The following is a 21,182-nucleotide window of genomic DNA, read 5'->3' on the forward strand; positions in this document are numbered from 1 at the left end:
TAGTCCTCACAACAAACCTAAGGGGTAGGTGCCGTTATTATCCCTGTTTCACAGATGAGGAAGCAGAGGTCAGAGAGGTTACGTGACTTGCCCAAGGTCACACAGCTGGCAAGTGGCGGCTTCAGGATTCAGCCAAGACATTGGGGTCCAGAGTTCACCGTTTTACCTACCTTACTCTACAACAGATGTTGCTCCCATTGACTCCTGGCTTATGGCAAAGGGAAGTTTGTGAGCAACAGATCATGGCTGTGATTTAATGATAAGAGTCATGGAAGAAGTCCTTGTTCTAATAAACTTACTTCACATGAGAATGAATAAGGTTATAATGTTGACCAGTAATTCATTCCAAGTTCCCTGACTTGAAGGGGCTGGTTAGGCAGGAGCACGTCCCAGCCGTGGGTGGAAGCCTCTGCTTCATTGCTGCTGTAATTATGCCAACAACAGGAGAAGAGAACGAACATGTCTCAGGAGCCATGAATTCCGGAAATTCCTTGTGATTCTCAGCATAGAAAGATGATCCTAAATTTGATGTTGCAAAGGAAAAGTGTACTCCTAGTTGGGGACCAGGAGCCAGGGCACTGTTGGTATGGGACTGGCCAGCTTGCTCTAAGGCTGCCAAAAGTATTCACGTCTGCTGAGCAAATGGTAACAAATTAAGGGAACAGTATGATATGATAGAAAAAGTGGTGGATTAAAAGTCAGAGACCAGATTTCTAATTTGGTTAAATACACACTTACCATGATCCTCCCTTCCACTCCTAGGTATTCACCTCAGAGAAATGAAATAATATAGCCACACAAAGAGTTACACGTGAACATTCATAGCGGCTTTATTCATAATAGCCCCAAACCCTAAACAGCCTAGATAACTATCAACATATGAACAGATAAACACATTATGGTGTAGTCATGCAATGTAATATTACCCAGCAATAAAAAAAGAACTTGGGATACGTGCAACAATATGGGAGAATTTCATGAGTGAAAGAGGGCAGACCCAAAAGAGTTTATACTCTATGGTTCCATGTAGATGAAGTTCTAGAACACACAAAACAATCTATAGTGATAGAAAGCTAATCAGTGATTGCCTGAGGTTGGGGTAGGGGCTGGGCATGGACTGCAAAGGAGCAGGAGGGATCTTTTTGGTGTGATGGAAATATTCTATATCTTGATTGGCCACACAGATGTAAAGTCTGGAGACTGTGCTGATAATACTGTATGACCTTGGATGAACCACTTTGCCCTTCTGGGCCTCAGTTTCCCTATTTGTAAAACTTGGCGGTTGGATTAGATGACATCTAGGATTTCTTCTGACTCAAAAACCCCCTTGTGGGGCTGGCTCTGGCCGAGTGGATAAGTTTGCGCGCTCTGCTGCGGCGGCCCAGGGTTCAGATCCTGAGTGCGGACATGGCACCACTCGTCAGGCCACGTTGAGGTGGCATCCCACATCCCACAACTAGAAGGACCTGCAACTAAGATATACAACTGTGTGTGGGGGCGGGGGTTGGGGAGATAAAGCAGGAAAAAAAAAAAAAAAGATTGGCAACAGTTGTTAGCCCAGGTGTCAATCCTTTAAAAAAAACACAACAAACCCCCTTGTTATAAGAATATCCAGCTTTTATTATGGAAGTAGAGTAGCAAAGTGCAATTTGCTTTATAGGAACTCATTTAATAGCCAAGGATGGGTTTATTTCCTTAATATAGACGAATATCTATAGGTTAGAATATAATATTCTGGAATATCTATTAGGTTACCCAATAATACTCCTTTTGGAGACAGAGCCATTTTAGCCCATTTTACTTAAGGAAACAGCTGAGAAAACGATTTGTATGTGAGAAACAAGGATGTTCCCATGGAAGTCCCATGAAGACCTGAGCAGGGTCTTTCCCCGTGACACTGGGGGGAAGGGGAGAAGGACACACAGTCATTGCCGACAGGGTTAGAAAGGGCAGCTGCGGAAGGGCCAAGTTTGCCATATTACCTCTGAGACCCCAAAATGTCCAGGGGGCTGTGGTTGCCCTTTTTAATTACCTCTTTAAATTCCTGGCACATAGTAAGGATTTCATGACGGTGGTGGTGGTGATCGTGGTGAATGATGATGATGATGATGATGATGATGATGATGAAGCTGCTGTGATGATCATGATCATTTCCAGTCCTCAGAGAGCCTGTGCAAGTCAGGAACTGCGGGAGCTCAGAGCGTGTGGGGCGAAGAGGGCAGGGACGGAGCTGGGAGCGCGCGGCCGCCCACGCTGGGCCATCAGGGGCTGCTGATTTCCCACACTGTGTGTCCCCAGGTCATGAAAACCTACCACATGTACCACGCGGAGAGCATCAGTGCGGAAAGCAAGCTGAAGGAGGCCGAGAAGCAGGAGGAGAAGCAGTTCAACAAATCGGGAGACCTCAGCATGAACCTGCTCCGGCACGAGGACCGGCCGCAGCGCCGCAGCTCCGTGAAGAAGATCGAGAAGATGAAGGAGAAGGCGAGTGAAGGGATTTTGGGGGCGGGGCAGGAAGGGGCGGGCCATGCTCTCTGTGACAGCCCCGGCTTCCGCCTCTGCGCTCTGCACCCCCAGGGGTGTGGGGTGACTAAGGCTGCCAGCGTCTGCTCTCTTGGAGGTCAGTGTCCTGGAGGGGCCAGAGCTGGCCATGCCTCTGCCAGCACTAGTTAGGCCTGGCCTCGCACCAGGGTCAACAGGCAGGGAGAGGGGCTCAGCTGACAAGAGAGTGGAACTGTGACGAGACTCACGTGCAGAGAGCACATTCTTGAATGGGCTGGAATCACCAGGCATTAGTGGGGGTGGGGGCTGGCCCTGGAGGTCAATTTGGTGGCTGGGGGTGCTGTTTGGGGCTGTTTGGGACTGACTGTGTCCCAACAGGAAGGAACAGCACTGGGCTACCAGCCAGCACCTGGGAACCCAGAGAAGAGCCCGTTCTGAAATTGCCACTGCCGAGCCGAGGGTGGGCGATTTAGAAGCCCTGTGTCTTGGTGCTGGAAAAGTGCTTCAGTGTAGGGCATCGTGAAAGGGGTGCTGGCTTTGGAGGCAGGCTGGGTTTTGAAAATGTCACATTTATAACCCTTCTCTGAACTTCAGTTTTAAAATCTGACAACAATGGCAAATAAATTTCCTCTCATGTCAGCTCTGATCTATTGGCAGTGGCTGCCCAGAGCTCTGTGTTGAGGATTGTGAGCCCCCTCCAGGCTTTAGTTTAAAACAGTGCTGTGACAGCCACCCCGTGCCTAGTGGTTAAGTTCAGGGCACTCCACTTCGGTAGCCCATGTTCAGTTCCCCGCACAGACCTACACCACTTGTTGGCAGCCATGCTGTGGTGGTGACCCACATACAAAATAGAGGAAGCTTGGCACAGATGTTAGCTTGCCAATCTTCCTCAGCAAAAAAACCCCCAAAACAGTGCTGTGATCCATTAATGATGTCTGCCATGGCCAGGGAGTTAAGAGGGGCAGTGCAGTGCTGCCTTTTTGTTATCCTAGACTAGGTTACTTCAAGGTTCCTTTCTTCTTAAAAGATTGTGATTTTCTTATTGAATTCCATACATTCATTCATTCCATGCAATCAGCAAACATTTCCTGAGTTCTTTCTCTGTGCCAAACATTGCACCAGACATTTATTTGGGCCTCTATGAGTCTAATTCTATGATTCTATGATCCTACAGTTGTGAAAATCATAGGCAGTTGGGTGGGAACAAAATCCAACAGGACCAGGGATATGGTGGAAAAGTAACCAGAGGCAAATAAAATAAAATTTCTGGGTGACTTCTGAAGGCAAAGAAAAATAGGCCTCACAATAACCAGACGGAGACCCAATTTAAAAAATGGGCAAAAGATTTGAACAGAGATTTCTCTAAAGAACGTATATAAATGAGCAATAAGTACATGAAGAGATGCTCAGCATCATTAGTCATTAAGGAAATGCGAATCAAAACCACAGTGAGATACCACTTCACACCCACTAGGATGGCTGAAATAAAAAAGGCAGACAATAACAAGTGTTAGTGAGGATGTGGAGAAATTGGAACCCTCGTATGCTGCTGGGGGGAATGTAAAATGGTTCAGCCACTTTGGAAAACAGTTTGTCGGTCCCTCAAAATGTTAAACATAGACTAAGTCACCACATGACTCAACAGTTCCACTCCTAGCTGTCTACTCAGGAGAAGTGAAAACGTACGTCCATACAAAAATTTGTTCATGAATGTTCATAGCAGCATTATTCATAAAAGCCAAAATGTGGAAACAACCCATATGTCCATCATCTGATGAATAAATGAGTAAAATATGGTATATCCATGCAATTGAATATTATTCAGTCATAAAAAGGAATGGATTCATGCTATAATATGGATGCATTTTGAAAACATTATGTTAAATGAAAGAAGCCAGACACAAAAAGCCACATATTGTAGGATTCTATGGAAAGTGGAGAGTGACTGCCAATGGGTGCAGGGGTTCTTTTTGGGGTGATGAAAATATTCTACTTAGATAATGGTGATAGTTGTGCAACTCTATGAATATTCTAAAAGTGAATAAATACAGATAAGATAACCAGGCAGGGAATTACAGATCCACAGCATCAACGGGTACCGCCGGGGTTGGAGAGCGTGCTGGCTGGGGAGTCTGGAGACTGATTTGCACTTTAGAGTTGTCTGCAAATTAACCATTGGACTCTTAGACAAGCCACTGCTCCTCTTCAGTTCTCATTTCTTCGCCTATAAAATGGATGAATTAAACTAAGATACCTTTACTGTCCTCTCTAGGTATAAAATTTTATGAATCCATGAAGGGCTGAAAATGGTCTCAGGATCATAGTACCCCCCTGGAAGTGGGCCAGGACTATCAAAACTCTCTGTGGGGGTTGGGTACATGGCTGGCACAGGAGGTAACTGCCAGGAGAAGTTTGTTTCTGGAAATTTCCAGAATAAAAGGAGTTTGGAGAAAGGTCATAGGAGATCCCCGAAGAGAACTAAAAGGTTGACAAAGGAGCACCTCTCCTAATTGGCGAGGAGACTGCATCTGGAGTCAGGAGGGTTTAAGAGAGCCTAGGGGATGGAGGAAACCCCTGTTTCTTTAAGGAGCGCTGTCTTTTGCCCAGCAGCGGGACTCATCAGTCTGACAGGCGCAAGGGGACAGCTCTCTAGCCCACTTACTCTTTACCCCATCCCCCCAGGCTGGCCCAGACCAGAAGCAGCTTCCCAGGAGGCAGTCGGGCCCGAGGCAAGCCTGGCGCCCACCCCGCCTCTCCTCCCCACTCCCATCCGGACCGCTGGGAGTCATTTACTGCCTGCCGTGCAGGGACGGCTCTAGGGTGCTGTGGGCCCAGTGGTGAGCAAGGCAGGCCAGGGCCCTGACTTCATGGAGCTTACTGTCTAGTGGGGGACACCAAAAATCAGCAAGTAAACAAAGAGGTAAAAAATATAATTTCAGATTATATGTGCTTATGAAGAAAAATAGAACAACCAAGATGTCCTTCAGTAGGTGAACGGATGGTAAGCTGTGGTTCCTCCAGAGCATGGAATATTGTTCAGCACCAAAGAGAAGTGGGCTGTCAGGCTGTGAAAAGACAGGGAGGAACCATAAACACACATGACTAAGTGAAAGAAGCCGGTCTGAAAAGGCTGCTCTGGAAAAGGCGAGCAGTAAAAAGGAGATGGTGAAAGAGCAGTGTTGCCAGGGGTCAGGTGGGAGGGAGGGATGAGTGGGCGGAGCACAGAGGAAATGACTCTGTCTGGTACCATAAGGATGGATGCATGCCATTACGCATTTGTCTAAACCCATAGAGGGCACAACGCCAAGAGTGAACCCTAGGGTAAACTATGGACCCTGGGTGATTATGTCGTGTCAATGTAGGTTCATCACTTTAACACATATACCGCTCTGGTGGGGGGTGTTGATAACGGGGAGGCTGTGTGTGGGGCAGGAGGTATATGGGAACTCTCTGTACCTTTCTCTCCGTTTTGCTGTGAACCTAAAACTGCTCTGAAAAAAATAAAGACAAACAAATTAAATAAAAATGAAAATAATAGCTAAAAATTGAATAGGGATTAAATAAATGAAAAAAAATAGGGCAGGGCGAGGGGGTAGCAAGTGTGGCACGGGGGAAAGCAGTGGAGATGCTGGGGACACATTTTAGACAAGGTTGCCATCAGAGGCCAATCTGACAATGTGACCTTGGTAAGGACCTGAATGACAAGAAGGAACAAGCCACATAGAGACTCGGAAGGATGGCCTGCCAGGAGGAGGGAATGAGTCTGAAGTCCTAGAGGCAGGAATGAACTTGGCCTCTTAAAGGATAGGCAGAGGTGGCTGGGTGGTGATGGGGAGCATGGAGGTAGAGGGGCTCGAGAGGTGGACGGGAGCCAGGTGGCTTCACAGGCCATCGTCACAGTCTGGGCAGCTGTGGGGGTGTGGAGTAGGGCACTCAGGAGGCCTTATTTACACTCTGCTCTGATAGAGACCAGGACGAGGCTGCTGCATATCGACTAGCGCCCTTGGCTGCACACGTGCAATGGAAGGTGAGCTTTCTGAGTACAGGGTCCACATCTCCCTCGCCTGGCATGTGGAGTGAGGCATCCCGGAGGTGTGCGGGAGAGTGAATCGCAGGCCGTGACCGGAAAAAAAACCCCAAATCCCTCCCGTCAACGGCTCAGCTCTTACACCTACCCTTTTCTTCTTCCAGAGGCAGGCAAAGTATTCTGAGAACAAGCTGAAATGCACGAAAGCCCGGAACGACTACCTGCTGAACCTGGCGGCCACCAACGCAGCCATAAGCAAATACTACATCCACGATGTCTCCGACCTGATTGACGTGAGCATGGGGCCTGCGCCTGAGCTGGCGCAGATCATCTGCTGAAGGAGCGGCTGGCCCTTGTCCTTGGCTGATGTGCCAGGGTGGCATGTCCCTTGAGCCCAGAAGGAGGGGAAGGGCAGTGAGCCCTGGGGACCTGGGAGATGAGTCTCACCTCCTGGTTTCCGCTTCCGTGGGTGGGACTGGGCCTCTGATGGCCCCAGTGTGGTGGGGTCAGGAGGTCATGTGTTCAACGTGCATGTCCCAGGTGTCCTCCTTCACACCAGGCCCTGTGCTGGGTGTGATGGCGCACAGTTCATGCCGTGGGGGACTGCCCAGTGTGGTAAAGACGTTTATATGTATGTTCAGTGCCCTCAGGTCTAGTTTGCCAGACACACACACACACACCTGAAAGAAAATAGTGAATGAGACAGCATTACCCAGATCAGCTTTATGTCAGGGTGTTATTTTGGGAGAAATCAGGCAGTTTAAGGGAAAGGAGAATGGAACACTGACGCCTGGGTACCAACCATGTGGACACACTGGAGGAAAACCAGGCTTGGAGAAGGAACATTGTGAGCAGTGCCATCGGGGAGGACGTCTGTGTGATCTCTTGGAGCTGGAACTGTTTCTCGTGTCTCCCCATCCCATGCAGACAGGGATCTGGCCCAGTCGATGCTCAGTAAAGGTCCCAGACTAGTGGATCCTTTTCCTCTGGCCCTGGTGCGTCCCATCAGGAAGGCAGAGCATCATTGCTGTTCCCATAGCAACAGAGGGGACCCATTATCACCTCCCCAGGGAGAGGGAGCTGCTTGGCCCTGCCCGGGCCATTCCTAGGCCAGCCTCCTCCTCTTTCCTACCTTTCAACTTTCCTTTCCACTCTTTCTAGCCCTTTCATTTTTTCATTTGCCAAATTTTTATTGAGCACCTACTAGCTCAGTCTTGAGGTGCTGCGGTGGACAAGAGCCAGGGAGTCTGCATACCCCTGACCTGTTAACAGGCAATGACAATGTCAAGTGCAGGTGTCACGGTGAGGAGGTGGAGGGAGATGCGGACTCCGGGGGAGGGACATCTCTTGTAAACTCTGAGTGGGGAGAACATCAAGGAGGACGTCCTGGAGGAAGTGACCTCTAAATTGAAACCTGAAGGAAGAGAATTTAGGCAGGAAGAGAAAGGAAGAGTCTTCCAGGCAGAAGGAGTGCGTGTGGGAAAGCCTAGAGATGAGGAGGGACGTGGTGCAGTTGGGGAGCCGAGGGACGCTCTGCTGTTGCCCGAATCCCGGCGTCCAGCTCCCTCTAAGGGCTCTGGCGTGATTTGTGCCGTAGGATTCAAAAGTGCCCAAGGGCCTCCAGGAGGAAAGATTGGACTGTGGAGCGGGAAGTGATCACGAGTCAGAGTGATGGGGCAGGAAATGGCTGTGGTCCCCCGCGATGGCACAGCCCTCCCCTCACCCTCTGTCCTGTGCCTCTCTCCAAGTGCTGTGACCTGGGCTTCCACGCCAGCCTGGCCCGCACCTTTCGGACCTACCTCTCCGCCGAGTACAACCTGGAAACCTCTCGCCACGAGGGGCTGGACGTCATCGAGAATGCAGTGGACAACCTGGATTCCCGAAGCGACAAGCACACCGTCATGGACATGTGCAACCAGGTCTTCTGCCCTCCGCTCAAGTTCGAGTTCCAGCCCCACATGGGGGATGAGGTGGGTGTCTCCCAGGAGCCCGTGCTGAGGCTGCTTCAGCCTCTTCTCCCACGTGCCCCCGGAATGCCGGTGGGAGGGGAGTGTCAGCCCCGTTGCACACGCAGGATGCGTGTCTCAGAGGCCTGGGGTCAAGCGCTTGGTTCATGGGCTTGCCCAGCCGAGGAGTTCACCACTAGTGCGCTGATCTTGTTGCTTAGGCCTCCCACCCGCAGAATTGCAGGCCCTTACCCCCGCTTCAAAGCTCTCCCAGTTGTGTCTAGAAGACGCCCAGGGAGTCCTCCATCTGACCCCAAACAGTCGTCTGACATTCTTCCCTCGATGCCCTCAGATCACGGAGGGCCAAGCCTCCCCACGGCCACTCTGACCAGCTCCCTCGCCAGGGCATGGCCTGTCTCCAGTGCTGCGAGTCCTTGGCAGACCAGCCGGCTGATTTCCTTCAGCACTGTGCGGCTCAGATCCTTGCTATGGTCTGGGGGAAAAATGGCAGAAGGCACTTGTCACTGGCCCCACAGCAGCACACTGCTTATCCAAGTGTCACAAAATCCCTTACGCAAATAACTCCTTGAGCTTTTCCATGTCATTCCTCCCTCTCTCTAGGGCTCAGGCCCTAGTCCCCGGAACCAAAGCGAGGACAGCCAGTAGTCGTCACATCTGCCTCCCCATCTCTGCCATCTGCACCCCCAGGGATATGTGCACAGAACTTTCTCCTAGTGACCCGGTTCCCTCCGCCTAGACATAGCCCACCCCTGCACAGGGGAGCTGGGGGGACTCAGACCAACAGTGTACCAGACCCCACCAACCTCTGGGTCCCCGTGGGAGCTCAGCTGGGCCGTCTGCTGTACCTGGTTGGCAAGGAGGCACCTTAGAAGACGGCATTTGCTGGACCTTCCAGATGGCTCTGACCACTTTCTTCATTTGCAAGAGACAGGCCTTCTTCAGGGCTCCCCACAGTTCCCGCCCCACCCCTTTACCTTTGTGTCCAACCCTTTTGGCCCATCAACTGGACCTGAAGATTCTGGGTTCGTGGTTACCACTGGTAACTGTGAAGTTTGGGTTGCTTAGCTAGTGGTAAACAACTAGTAAATTTCAGAGCCGTTCTGTGCCTTATGATCTCAGCTGAGCGACACCAGGCAACCCAGCCCCAGGTAGGAACAGAGCCCTGGCTGGAACGGGCGTAGGGAGGACAGTCTTCTCTCCGCCTCTCACCTAATCAGCCCTGGGAAGCAGGGCCACGAGAGCACTCGCCTCAGGCCGCCTCTGCAGCATCTTCCTGCTGCGGAGTCGGAGCTCTTGCTGCTTGTTTCCCGTTCATCGTTCTTTTCATTGGCTTCTCTTAGGTGGTTGCTTTCTTACCACAACTTCCTGCCCGGAAACTAACTAGTCTCACTTAATGAGATGATGTGAGATCTCTTAGAAAACCCTCAAGTGCTGTGCAAACGTAGAAGACCACAACTGAGAGGCTACACCTTGCAACGCGAGAGGGTGGCCCCTGGTTCCACCTGGCATTGCCAGGTATAAGCCGTGAGGCCTTGGGCAGCTCACTTAACCTTTCCCAGCCTGCTTCCTCAACTGTTGGTAGGGATGTTAATGAGAGCTCCTGCCCTAGCTGCACACAGGTGACAAGGGCCCTGGGCAACCACAGGTGGTGGCTGTTGTCTCTGCAGGTGTGCCAGGTCAGTGCTCAGCAGCCCGTCCAGACGGAACTGCTCATGCGGTACCACCAGCTGCAGTCCAGACTGGCCACTCTCAAGATAGAGAATGAGGAGGTGAGTGAGCCCTCTGCCTGGGAGGATTTCCTTACAAGGGCCTGGCTTATCCTGGGAAGTTGACGCTTGCCCTGGAACGCATAAGAAATGAGGGCTCATCTGTAAGATGGAATATTACACAACCATGAAAACCACGCACACCGAGAAGCTTTAATGGCGTGGGGGAATGCTCACAAGGCATTAAAGAAAAACAGAGAGGAACTAGAGCTCTGTGTTCAGTATTATCCTAACCAGGGTAAACATGTGCTTGTGTATCTGTGTGTATTCACAGGCATAGAAAAAAGACTGGAAGGAAATACCTGGAAATGTTAATTGTGGTTATATCTGGGTTGTGGGATTTTAGATGGTTTCTGGGTTTTTTCCTTTGTGCTTTTCTTTCTGCAATGAGTTTATGTTATTTTTATCATCAGAAATAATAGTAAGTATTTAAAATTACACAATGAAAGAAACCCAGAGCACACTAAATGTGTCATGGATTCTGAGCTCCAAATATCTTCTGTCTTACCATGGCCAGCACACCTCCCATCAGCTGGTGACACAGGTTACCACTGGGAGGGTTCCAACGGAGATAGCAGCCGTGGTGGTTCCATTCTGACGTGGACTGACGAGGCCAGACACGAAACATCCTCTTCCAATCTGGATGCTTCCATGCAGGGAGGGTGTCCACCAACTGGAGGACACCAGGATGTGGGAGTGGCATTTGAGATCATGAGCAGGTGTATCCTTGAGAAGGGCGGTCATGGCAGGAGATGGAGAGTCATGGACCCTGTCTTCACCTCTCAGGAGGGCTGTCCTGGGCAGAGAGGGCAGCTGTGCTTTGTGTTGCCACAAAGGACAGAGCTGGGATGAACGTGAGGCAGACTGTAGCACAGGATGGGAACGAGTCAAAGCAGGCCCTGGGGAGAGGTTATGTGGAGACAAATTATATAATTGCTTTTCAAACCTGAGAAGAGAGAGGAGATGAACAGAGTGTTTTCTTTCTTTATTTATGCCCTACATCTTCCCCTGAAGTGTTTTAAATTGTTTACATGGAGCAGTATATGGGTAATAATGTTAATGGAATTTAAATTAGAAATCAGGGCCACAGGAAGGAGAATGAAGCAAGTGTCCCTCCGTATAGGCTGCTCAGGGCCATGGGAATGCTTAATGTTGAACCTGAACTTCCTGTCGGGCTATGCTAGAAAGAAGAACTGATTCACTCAACGAGTGTTTATTCCAGTACCATTTATTTAGGTATTTATTAAGCACGCACGGTGCACTAACCACTGTGCTCGCCGCAGACTGATGTGAGTGAACAAGACGACACAGGACCACCTCTCACGGAGTTGATGTTCTGGTGAGAGAAGGCAGAGAATAGTTAAAACACAGCAACAGGTCAACCAATAAGTGAATGAGTATGCAAATATCAGACAGTGATAGGCACTGGGTTGAGAATGGTATGTGGGGGGTGGGGGCTAATGCCCCCAGGAGGTAACATCTGAGTTGAGATCTGAGTGACAAGAAAGCGACTTTGACTGACAATCATTTAACAACGAATGTAGATGAGTTTCTCCTGGGCCATTTTCGGAATGAGCCTCCATCCAAGGATAGGGTCCGCCATTTGGGCACCGTTCAGTGAGGGGTGTTGTGAGGTCAGGCTCTGCATGTGCGGCCTCCCGGGGGTCCCACTTGACCCCAGGAGAGACACTGGTGTCCTGGAGGACTGACTAGACCGCGTGTGTCTCAGCATCTGTCTTCCTCAAGGTTCTCTTTTCTCGGTGAGCCTTTGGATAGGACTCAGGTGGCAAATAGCTGGAGCATTCATTCATGGAGGATGGCCACACACCTTACCCAGACTTTGTCCCTTCCCTTCTCTGGATGAAGCGAACGGAGAGTATTTCTTGTGTTGACCCTCCTCAAGGGACCTGCCTCCCTTTGGGGGAGCTAGCTTGGGGCTATATAACCGGGTAAAGAGAAACAAGCTAGAAACTCGAGTTCCTTCCTCATCACAACATTTTCCAAGGTTCTCTCTGGCGGAAGCAATCCAATAAAAGGACTTTATATTGGGCAACCTGGGTTCTCACCCCAGCCAGCTACTTGGCCTTACTTTGCAAATCAATATAATGGGAATGATCACCTTTGTCCTACCTGCCTCCTAGGGGCTTGGTTTATATGGAAGAAACAAAGTAGTGGCTGGGAAGATGGCTTGGAGGTGTCACAGGCATTCTGCGGCTGAAGGGTTTTTGTTGACATGCTGTGTTTCCCTAGGTTAGAAAAACCCTGGATGCCACCATGCAGACCTTACAGGACATGCTGACCGTGGAGGACTTTGACGTCTCCGACGCCTTCCAACACAGTCGATCCACAGAGTCCGTCAAGTCGGCCGCCTCTGAGACTTACATGAGCAAGATCAACATTGCCAAAAGGAGAGCCAACCAGCAGGAAACAGAAATGTTTTATTTTACAGTAAGTGGCCTCCTGCACCCAGAACCCAGGGTCTGTCTGTGACTTTCGGGGAGCAGCTCAAGCTTGTAGGAACCAGCTAAACCACGTGGGTGAGTTAGACCTACAATTCTTCCAACGTGCTTCTCAAGTTGAGCTGCCTGGCTTGGCTTTGTGAAATGCAGAAAGTGACTTAGCAGTGGGTAGCATCGGCATTCACCCGGGGTTGATGGTTTTGCAGCTCTCCTGCTCTAGAAAAAAGCCAGAGAGAGAGCTGTCTCCAGTAGGGTGAGAGGAACATGGCTCACAGAGCCCGGGCAAGCCCCGGAACGACCCTGAGGCCATGTGTGTGGTTGTCCTGTTGAATTGTCTTAAATTTGGGTGTGGGCTTTGGAAATCGCACCCCGGGTGAGCCCTGCAGGTGGCTGGTGAGTTGCCACCCTTCCGTCAAACCCCAGATCACTTCCATCCCACTCGGCCAGGGGCGGGGAGGAACGAGGATGAGCGTGGGGCTTCAGTTCAACACGTGGTCAGGGAACGGAGAATTTTAGGGTTATAAGGGACCTTCCATCTTCTATCTGATGCTTGATCCCATTCAACCATAGCCCTGCCAAAAATTCTTCTGACTCTGCTGGACGCACCCCAGGATTGAAAGCTTCCTCTCCTCCCGCAAATAGCCCTTTTGTTTGGCTTGACACTGGCTAGCGATCTTAGAGCCTTTTCCCTTATCTGTGTTATCTTCAAAAATCTGCCTCGCTAGGCTTTCCGGTCACTGATCTTGATTCTGTTCTCTGGGGCGACCCAGAGAGACGCTGATTCTACATGACAGTCTTTGCTGTGGTTGCAGGGAGCTGCATTTTCATTTCTCCAGGCTACACGTATCTGATTCTTTCAATCCTGCCTCCTAAGCTTTCATTTTGAGTTGCCTCAGCGTCCTAGGGATTCTCTCCCGAACATGTTCCGTCTGTCGAGGCCTCTTCTAAAGTGAGACCCCCTCAGTGGTCTAACTAGCACAGAAGAGAGCTAAACTTTCACCTCCTTCTACAGTAGGTTGTATGCTCCTTTTCATATGTCCTAAGATCATGCTCATTTTTTTTTAAAGTAAGTTAATATTTGAGCTAAGTTAAATCTATGTTCCCTATGTACTGCCATTAAACCAGGCCACCCTCCTCCTGAAGGATGTATAGGTGATGTCTTAGGTAGTTCTTATTTATCGCCAGTTAGATTTGCTCTTGATAGATTCAGTTCGTGGCTCCAGCCTGTCAAGATCCTAATCCAGTTGTTCAATGTATATGCTGTCTCTTCAGACCTTGTGGCGTCTGCAGATTCACTGAGCATGGCTTCTGTACCTTAAAGCTTGTCAATAAAAAAACTAATGGGTATGGCAGGGCCAAGGCCAAAGACAGAGTTGTTCAAAACATGCCTCTAGACTGATGCTGATCCACGAATCAGCATTTCAGACTGTGGTCATTCAACCAGTCACAGGCCCACCCAGTTCTAACATCCAGCTCCATCCTGTGAGAGGCCTTGTCACATCCTTTCTCGAAAACCAATAGTTGACACATACTGCATTTCCTTCATCAACAGTCTTTGACTTTGTTGTTTTCAAGAAAGAAGACAAAGCTAGCTTAGCAAATCAGCCTATGCCGATTTCTGGGGTTCCCCACTTCTACTGGGGACCTGCTGTCTTTGCAAAGAAAATTTGTGGCTTACAAAGATAAGTGAGGAGTGCACATGAGTATTCATCCACTTTGGCAGCAGAAGCAAAGAAATCTGGGTGGCAGAAGCAGAGAAGGGGTCCAGTCTGCTTGAAAGTAAAAGACAGAATTCACAGGACCGGCCTGGTGGCATAGTGGTTAAGTTTGTGTGATCTGCTTCGGTGGCCTGGGGTTTGTGGGTTTGGATCTTGGGCGTGGACCTACACACCAGTCATCAAGCCATGCTGTGACAGCATCCCACATACAAAATAGAGGAAGATTGGCACAGATGTTAGCTCAGGGACAATCTTCCTCGCCAAAAAAAAAAAAAAAAAAAACCCCATACACACACACACACACACACACACACACACACATTTAAAAAAAAAGACAGAATTCAGCAACATCCATGATTAAGGTTCATAGATGTTATATTTTAATCTTAATATTCAATTTATCAACCTGGTTGGCTAGTACACCTCATGACTTGTGTTGTGACATTATTTTAGGTATTTTTAAGGGCATAATATTCCTTTTACTGTATCCGTACCATTTGATGGCATTCTCCCCTTCATGGGTCTCATGTGACGCCTGGGTGAAGCTTGGAAGAATTGGGCAGGGTCCATGGGCCCCAGAGCCTGGGGTGTACTTCACACTGACCAGTGAACAACCCACCAAGGCGTGAGTTCCGTGTTTCGGATCAGAGCTTCAGCTACTGGGGCAGCGAGGCACGTGGAGAAAATACCTCCTTATTCCTCAGCTCTGCTTGTTGTGATGAGTTCTTAAACATGTGATAAAATCAGGGGGTGTTATTACTGGAAGCATCCAGAGAGAGACTCTAGGTGAGTAGGTATCAAACTGAAGTGTGCATTTGAATCGTGTGGGAAGCTGGTTAGACACATGGGTTCCCAGACTACCACGCTTGCGAGGTGGGCCCCAGAAATGGGAACACTGCTGGCCTCTGCGGTGCCCTCAGATGAAAATAAGGGGTCGGGCTCGCAGTATTGCCGAGCAGGAAGCTGCCTTGTGACCCTCTCCCCGGCTGGGTAGGAGGCCACACCTGGAGAAACACCAAGTCATTTCACCCCGAGGGGGCAGAGAGGCCCTGAAATGTTCAGTCACCTGCCACTCACTGAGTGGCCGCAGCTCCCAGCTTCTGTCTCCTTATGGGGAGCACGGGAGTGACAATGCTTCCCCCATTTGCTGTCCGAGATTGTGGTGAGGACAAAATGCATGTTTGAAAATTGTCGAGTTCTCTACAGATACAAGAGAGAGTGATGCTTAACAACCCAGGGACAAGGTCCTAGGAGCTTAAGGACCATGGCCAAGGAGAGGGGACACCACACCCTCCCACTGGCTCAGCCATTCCAGAGCCCTCCGAGGTGGGGCCAGGGTGAAGGACCCCAGTCTTATCTGTGCACACGTCACTGCTCCACCCCATGGCCCTGCACCCTACACCCTATACCCGTCTTCAACTGGGAGATGCTGATGTTCCAGACGCTCCTTTACAGGTCTTATTGGGGTGTCCTGAGCCTCTGTAGCTCACTTCGTGGCTCCTCTGCACCCCTTTCTGAGCATTCTGGCTGGGGTGATAGAATGGGTTTCTCCTGAGAACGTGGCTGGCAGATTTGGGGCCATCACCCATCCCCGTGCCTTCATTCGCAGGGCTGTTGCAATTGCCATTCCAACTGCTTAGAGCACTCCTTCCCCGGGTGCCCACACGGCCCTTCCTCACCGACTTCAGGCCTTGGCTCAAATGTCAGCTTTGCCACGAGGTCCACCCTGACGCCTAGGCCCCCGTCCCTGCCTTATTTTCATCCGTAGCATTCACCACCATCTGACCAATTGTGTATGTTACTGACTTTTATCGTTAGCTTCTTGTCTCTCTCCCTACTCTGCCACATCCGCCCCACCAGGTCAGGGAGTCAGCTAAATTTCTCAGTGCTGACTATATACCAAGCACAGCTGCAGGCACTGGGGATCCAGCCATGAACTGGGCATGGCTGGCACCTAGGGCCGCTCAAGTCCAGCCAAGGCAGGCCGCGCTCTGGGCTTGTGTTTCGGTGATGCTGGGTGGGTGGCCGGTGAGGGAAGCTGGCACCTGTGCAGAGGTGTGGCTGAGGCCCGGCTGAACTGGGGGAGGTAGCTGCCACCTCTTCTGGATGGCCCCCTCGATGCTCCTCCGAAGTGCATTGTGCTTGTCTGGACCCCTGAACTAGAGGCAGCCTGGGGACCTTGGGAAAGTCGCTTCCCTCTGCCAGCCTCACCTGTCTCTTCTGTAAAAAGAAGAAAATCATATCCCCCAGTGCAGTTCAGGTTATTTTAATCAGACCGTCTCTAGGGGCCTGCACAGCCCATACTCCTTAAGAGCTGGGCCAGATGAAAGACAGACTTGTTCCAAGGCTCCTCTCTGACTGATGGGATAAAGCGCTCTGCGTGCCCCCCGGGGCGGTTCCCATCGTTATTGCTGTCGGCCCTGAAGCCCAGAGAGGAGCTTTGAAAACCAAAGAAGCCCTCCCCTGGGAGCTCCCGCCATCCTCACCCGGCAGAAGCGCCCTTCGCTGCTCCCCTGAGCTTCCTTTGTGTTCCCAAAACCGACCCGAAATGCCTGGAGCGCTCAGAGGACCCGACAGCTGGGCTCGGCAGAGCCGGGGGCCTGAGGGAGAAGCACAGAGGCCCCCCTCTGCCCCATGCCAGGTCCAGGAGGGAGGCGCCGTCTCCTTTTGACCTCCTTGCCCTGGCGGGCCGTTCCAGAGGCAGAGACGGGAGGATTCAGGCCTGCAGTCTGTAATGTCCTTGTGCCTGTGTCTTACAGAAATTTAAAGAATATGTGAACGGCAGTAACCTCATCACTAAGCTGCAGGCCAAGCACGACTTGCTCAAGCAGACCCTGGGTGAAGGTGAGTCGGGTGGCGCAGGCCTGTGACGAGGGGCTGCCTCCCTCGCTGGGTTTTGTTGTGGCCCCTTGAGCTGTTTCAGCTTGAGACATCGGGCACTTGGCAGAACCAGGCCTGGTACCAGAGCTGCCCTCCAGGACGGGGCGGGCTGGTACAGTCTATCGTCTACAGCCCTGGTTCAGATGCTGAGAGGGTCCAGTCTGGCTGCAGAAAATACGGGGCAAACACACATCTTAGTTTAGGTTGTGGGGAGGGTCCAAGGCAAAGTGATAGAAGGGTCCACAATAGGTAGGGGGTGGGAATTCAGGAACACAGGGGTCCACACTGATGCTTCTCAGCAGATCTACTTACCAGGAATACTATCGGAGTGCCTGGCTAGGATTCTAGGTCCAAAAAAGAAAAATCCAGATGTGTAAGGCAGGGTTTGGTCCTTGAGGACCTGGGGGCTAGGCTTAAATCTACCCAAAGACTTCCAGCGATGGTTGGAATAAAATCCCAATTGCTCTTATGACACACAAGGCCTTATGTCATTTGACCTCCGCCTGCTTCCCTGACCTCATACCATTCTCCACTCCCTTACTGTGCTCCAGCCACACTGAGCTACTTTCTGCCCTTCAAAATTCACGGAGCTTATTCCTGCCCCAGGGCCTTTGCATCTGCTGTTCCCTCTGCCTGGAATGCTCTTACCCTAGATCTCTGTATGGATGGCTCCTTATCCTTCAGCTGTCAGCACAGATATCACTTTCTCCACCAGCCTCTCCTTGCCACCCAACCTCATGGAATCACCACCTCTGTTCCAAAACACTTTCTGTTTGGTTTTCTTCCTTTCGCTCATCATCATGTGAAATCATCCTGTTTTATCCAGTTCATTTGCTTATTGTCTTTGGTCATGCTCCCACCCCCAGCAGTATCATATCTTCAACCTGAGTGGGGACTTCCTGGCTTATTTTACCTACCACTTTATCTCCCATGCCTAGTACAGTGCCTGGCTCAGAGTAGGCACTCAGTTAATAGTGACTGAATGAATGTTGAATGGAAAGGTCACCAGGGCGTGAACTCAGCCCCAAGGGCACGGATGGTTTGCAGCAAGTCCTGGTGTGAGGCTCGGCTGTGAGGGGAGGAGCTGAGCTGGGGTTTCTGAAGCTGCTGGACCCTGCTTGGAGTATCATGAGCCCCACATCCAGATACATTCTTCTGTTCTGTTTGGAAAGGGCTGTTGGCTGAAGGATGTGCTCCACTGAAAGGAAAAGGACCCAGGATCCAGGAAATAGGGGCCAACATGAGAGAGATGAAGGGAATTTCTAAGGTGATGATGCCGGTAGATCCCGAGATGACAGATGGAAGCAGGCCTGGGATCACCCAGGAGTTTTTGGGGAAGGAGGAGCTTGACAGGACGAGAGCTGTGCTGGGGGCTGGCGCTCGTTGGCCGGCGAGGGTTTGTCGTCCACAGCACGTCCTTGCCCCTCTCTGGATCACTGTCTTCTCCCTGTGGGTGCACTGTCCAGTGGCTGTGCTCTGGCCACACGAGTCCTCCCTGATACCGTCCTCTCGGCGGCCATCAAGGAGGCTGCTGGGATCTGCAGGTGCTTGGCATTTGTGAGCCCCATGCTTTAGAGGAAACGGTGAGAAATTAAACCATTTCCCAGCCCGAGGCACTTGTAGTGTAGCTGGGAGACAACTCATGAATTCATGAAAAATTAAATAGCGATAACACTGTCACATAGAAATACTGGGTGAATTGCCAGGTGAACAGCACAGACTCGGAGGGCTGTGAATCAGGAGAGGAAGGGATCAGCATGGGCCCAGGAGCGCTGGGAAGGTTTTCAAGCAGGAGGAATAACCAGGGCTTTAAGGCTAATACCGAGGGAACTTTTTCAATCGACTTTATTGACATATACTGTATATATAATAAAGCACACCCATTTTATGTGTAGAATCCCTTTTGACAAACATATACACACGGGTATAACCAGCACCACTCAAATGAAGATACAGAACATCCCCGCCACCCCCACAGTTCCCTTGTGCTCCTTTGCAGTCAGTCCCCCCATCTCTACCCCAAGCAACCACTGATCTGACTTCTGTCACCATAGTTGAGTTTTTTGTGTTCCAGCCGGTGAGAGCTGGGGAACTTTGGGGTTGATGGAAAGGCTCTATGTCCTGATTTGGGGGGTGTTTATACGTAGGTGTATACATTTGTCCAAACTCACTGACTAGGGTGTAAGGGTGGGGAAGAGTGAGTTGCAAGGAGCTTTTTCTTCATTCCCCTCCCTGCCATCCAAATTCTACTCATCCTGACATTTTGGTACTGGGCCAGGTGAGTGGGGCAGGAGTGTGGGTAACAGAGGGAACCAAAACAGCAAGAATGGAGAGAAAAGGAAGAGCCAGAAAGTTCTAAAGAGGAGCTTGCGTGAGTGTATAATGGAGGCAGCTTCCACAGCTAGCATTAAAGAGGAGGATCCATTTTTACGGTCAGGGGAGTGGGGGCTGGGGCTGTTTCTCATGAGCTGTGTCACAGAAAGCGAGTCCCTGTGAGTTGGTGGCTACTTGTATTTTCAAAATCAGATGCCCTGGATTTAGAAAACTAGATGTTCTTTTAAAAAATAAGATCCTGGATGAGAAAGTGCTTCTCTTCAGCTCCCCCATGAGGGCTGTCAGATGCAACCTTTTATTACTGCCCTTGTGTGAATGGCCTTAATGAAATAATACTAATAATTAGTTTTGGTTGGCGTAAGTCCTGACCCATTTGGTCTTCCAAGTTCCTTTAGCCTTCAGCTACACCTTGCTCTGAGATGTGGTTTACCAGTCCTTCTTCTAAGTTTTGAGCTGAACAGCAACAAAAAACTGCAGGAAAATGCAGCTTCAGACATACAAGGGCGGCTAAGAAAGAGTCATCTGGAAGACTCTCCATCGTCCTGCTTTCTAGGAAGCCAGCAGTGGAAAAGCCACGGGCTTCTTTCATAACCAGGATGGGTCTTGTTAGACTAGTCATTTCTGGGAAGGTTTTCTTCTCGTGTCTTTGTTTTACTTTGTTTTTTAATAAACTCGTTGTTTTAGAATAGTTTTAGATTTACAGAAAATTTACAAAGATAGTACAGAGTTCCCACATACTCCACATCCAATTTCCCCTATTTTTAATATCTTCATCTTACATATGTATGGTATATTTGTCACTATTAATGAATATCGATACATGATTATTCGCTAAAGTTAAAAATTACTGAAAAAACTGAAGCTGAGACTAAATCTTCAGTCATTTTTGTATCCCCATGGCATGCTAGGTGTATGTGGATTCTAGCGCATTGGGAGAATTGGTTCTCCTGGGTGATAAAGTTCTTGCCTGTTGGGTAAAGGGGGGCATGAGAAACTTGAGCAAGCCAAAGACAGCTCAGAATCTTGGCTAATTCATTCTTCTGGTGTCAACAGATGGTTCACCTACCTGCACATATGGACCCTTCCAGTCAGTAGAGCTACCCTAAGAGTGGGGCTAGGGTAGTCACACCCGCATCCATGGCCTGTCATGTTGTCTCAGGGCTCTGTTGTATTGAGAGGGACAATCTGGAAATCTTGAAAACAGGTGAGAAATATGGGGCCGGGCAGAATATTTTGACTGGATTCTTTTTTTTTTTTAATGAAATGAAGTATCATGTGCCTCAGTTTCCCTCAAGTACTCTTTTGACAGCATGGCTCAAAGAAACCACAGGTTAGAGGAAGCGTGGAATCTTTTGGGTCACTTTTTCTTAGAAGCAAATTTTTGAACATGACTGACCCCAGACACACAAGTCAGAAAGCTCCCAGGTACCCTGCAAATTGGCATTCCTAGTTAGAAATGTCACTGCCGCATCTTGGGAACAAGAGCTCACAGCCGTATACGCCCTTGGCTGTCGCTATGTCGTTTAATT

General features: G+C 50.0%; 1 protein-coding gene across 10 annotated transcripts in view; it reads left to right on the top strand.

Moving 5' to 3' along the window:
- SRGAP3 (SLIT-ROBO Rho GTPase activating protein 3) overlaps window positions 1–21,182 on the top strand; it is a 245,826-nt gene that overhangs the window by 164,964 nt on the left and 59,680 nt on the right. For all 10 annotated transcript variants that reach the window (XR_011527372.1, XM_070576653.1, XM_070576655.1 and 7 more), the window contains 6 exons: window positions 2,299–2,484; window positions 6,694–6,822; window positions 8,278–8,499; window positions 10,164–10,265; window positions 12,513–12,710; window positions 17,199–17,283. Coding sequence is in view for 9 of the 10 variants with exons in the window: in XM_070576653.1 (XP_070432754.1) it covers window positions 2,299–2,484; window positions 6,694–6,822; window positions 8,278–8,499; window positions 10,164–10,265; window positions 12,513–12,710; window positions 17,199–17,283 (922 nt within the window). In the remaining variant the exon portion in view is untranslated. The remainder of the gene's footprint in view (window positions 1–2,298; window positions 2,485–6,693; window positions 6,823–8,277; window positions 8,500–10,163; window positions 10,266–12,512; window positions 12,711–17,198; window positions 17,284–21,182) is intronic.

The sequence above is a fragment of the Equus przewalskii genome, chromosome 15 (genome assembly GCF_037783145.1).
Source record: "Equus przewalskii isolate Varuska chromosome 15, EquPr2, whole genome shotgun sequence".
Lineage (NCBI taxonomy): Eukaryota > Metazoa > Chordata > Mammalia > Perissodactyla > Equidae > Equus > Equus przewalskii.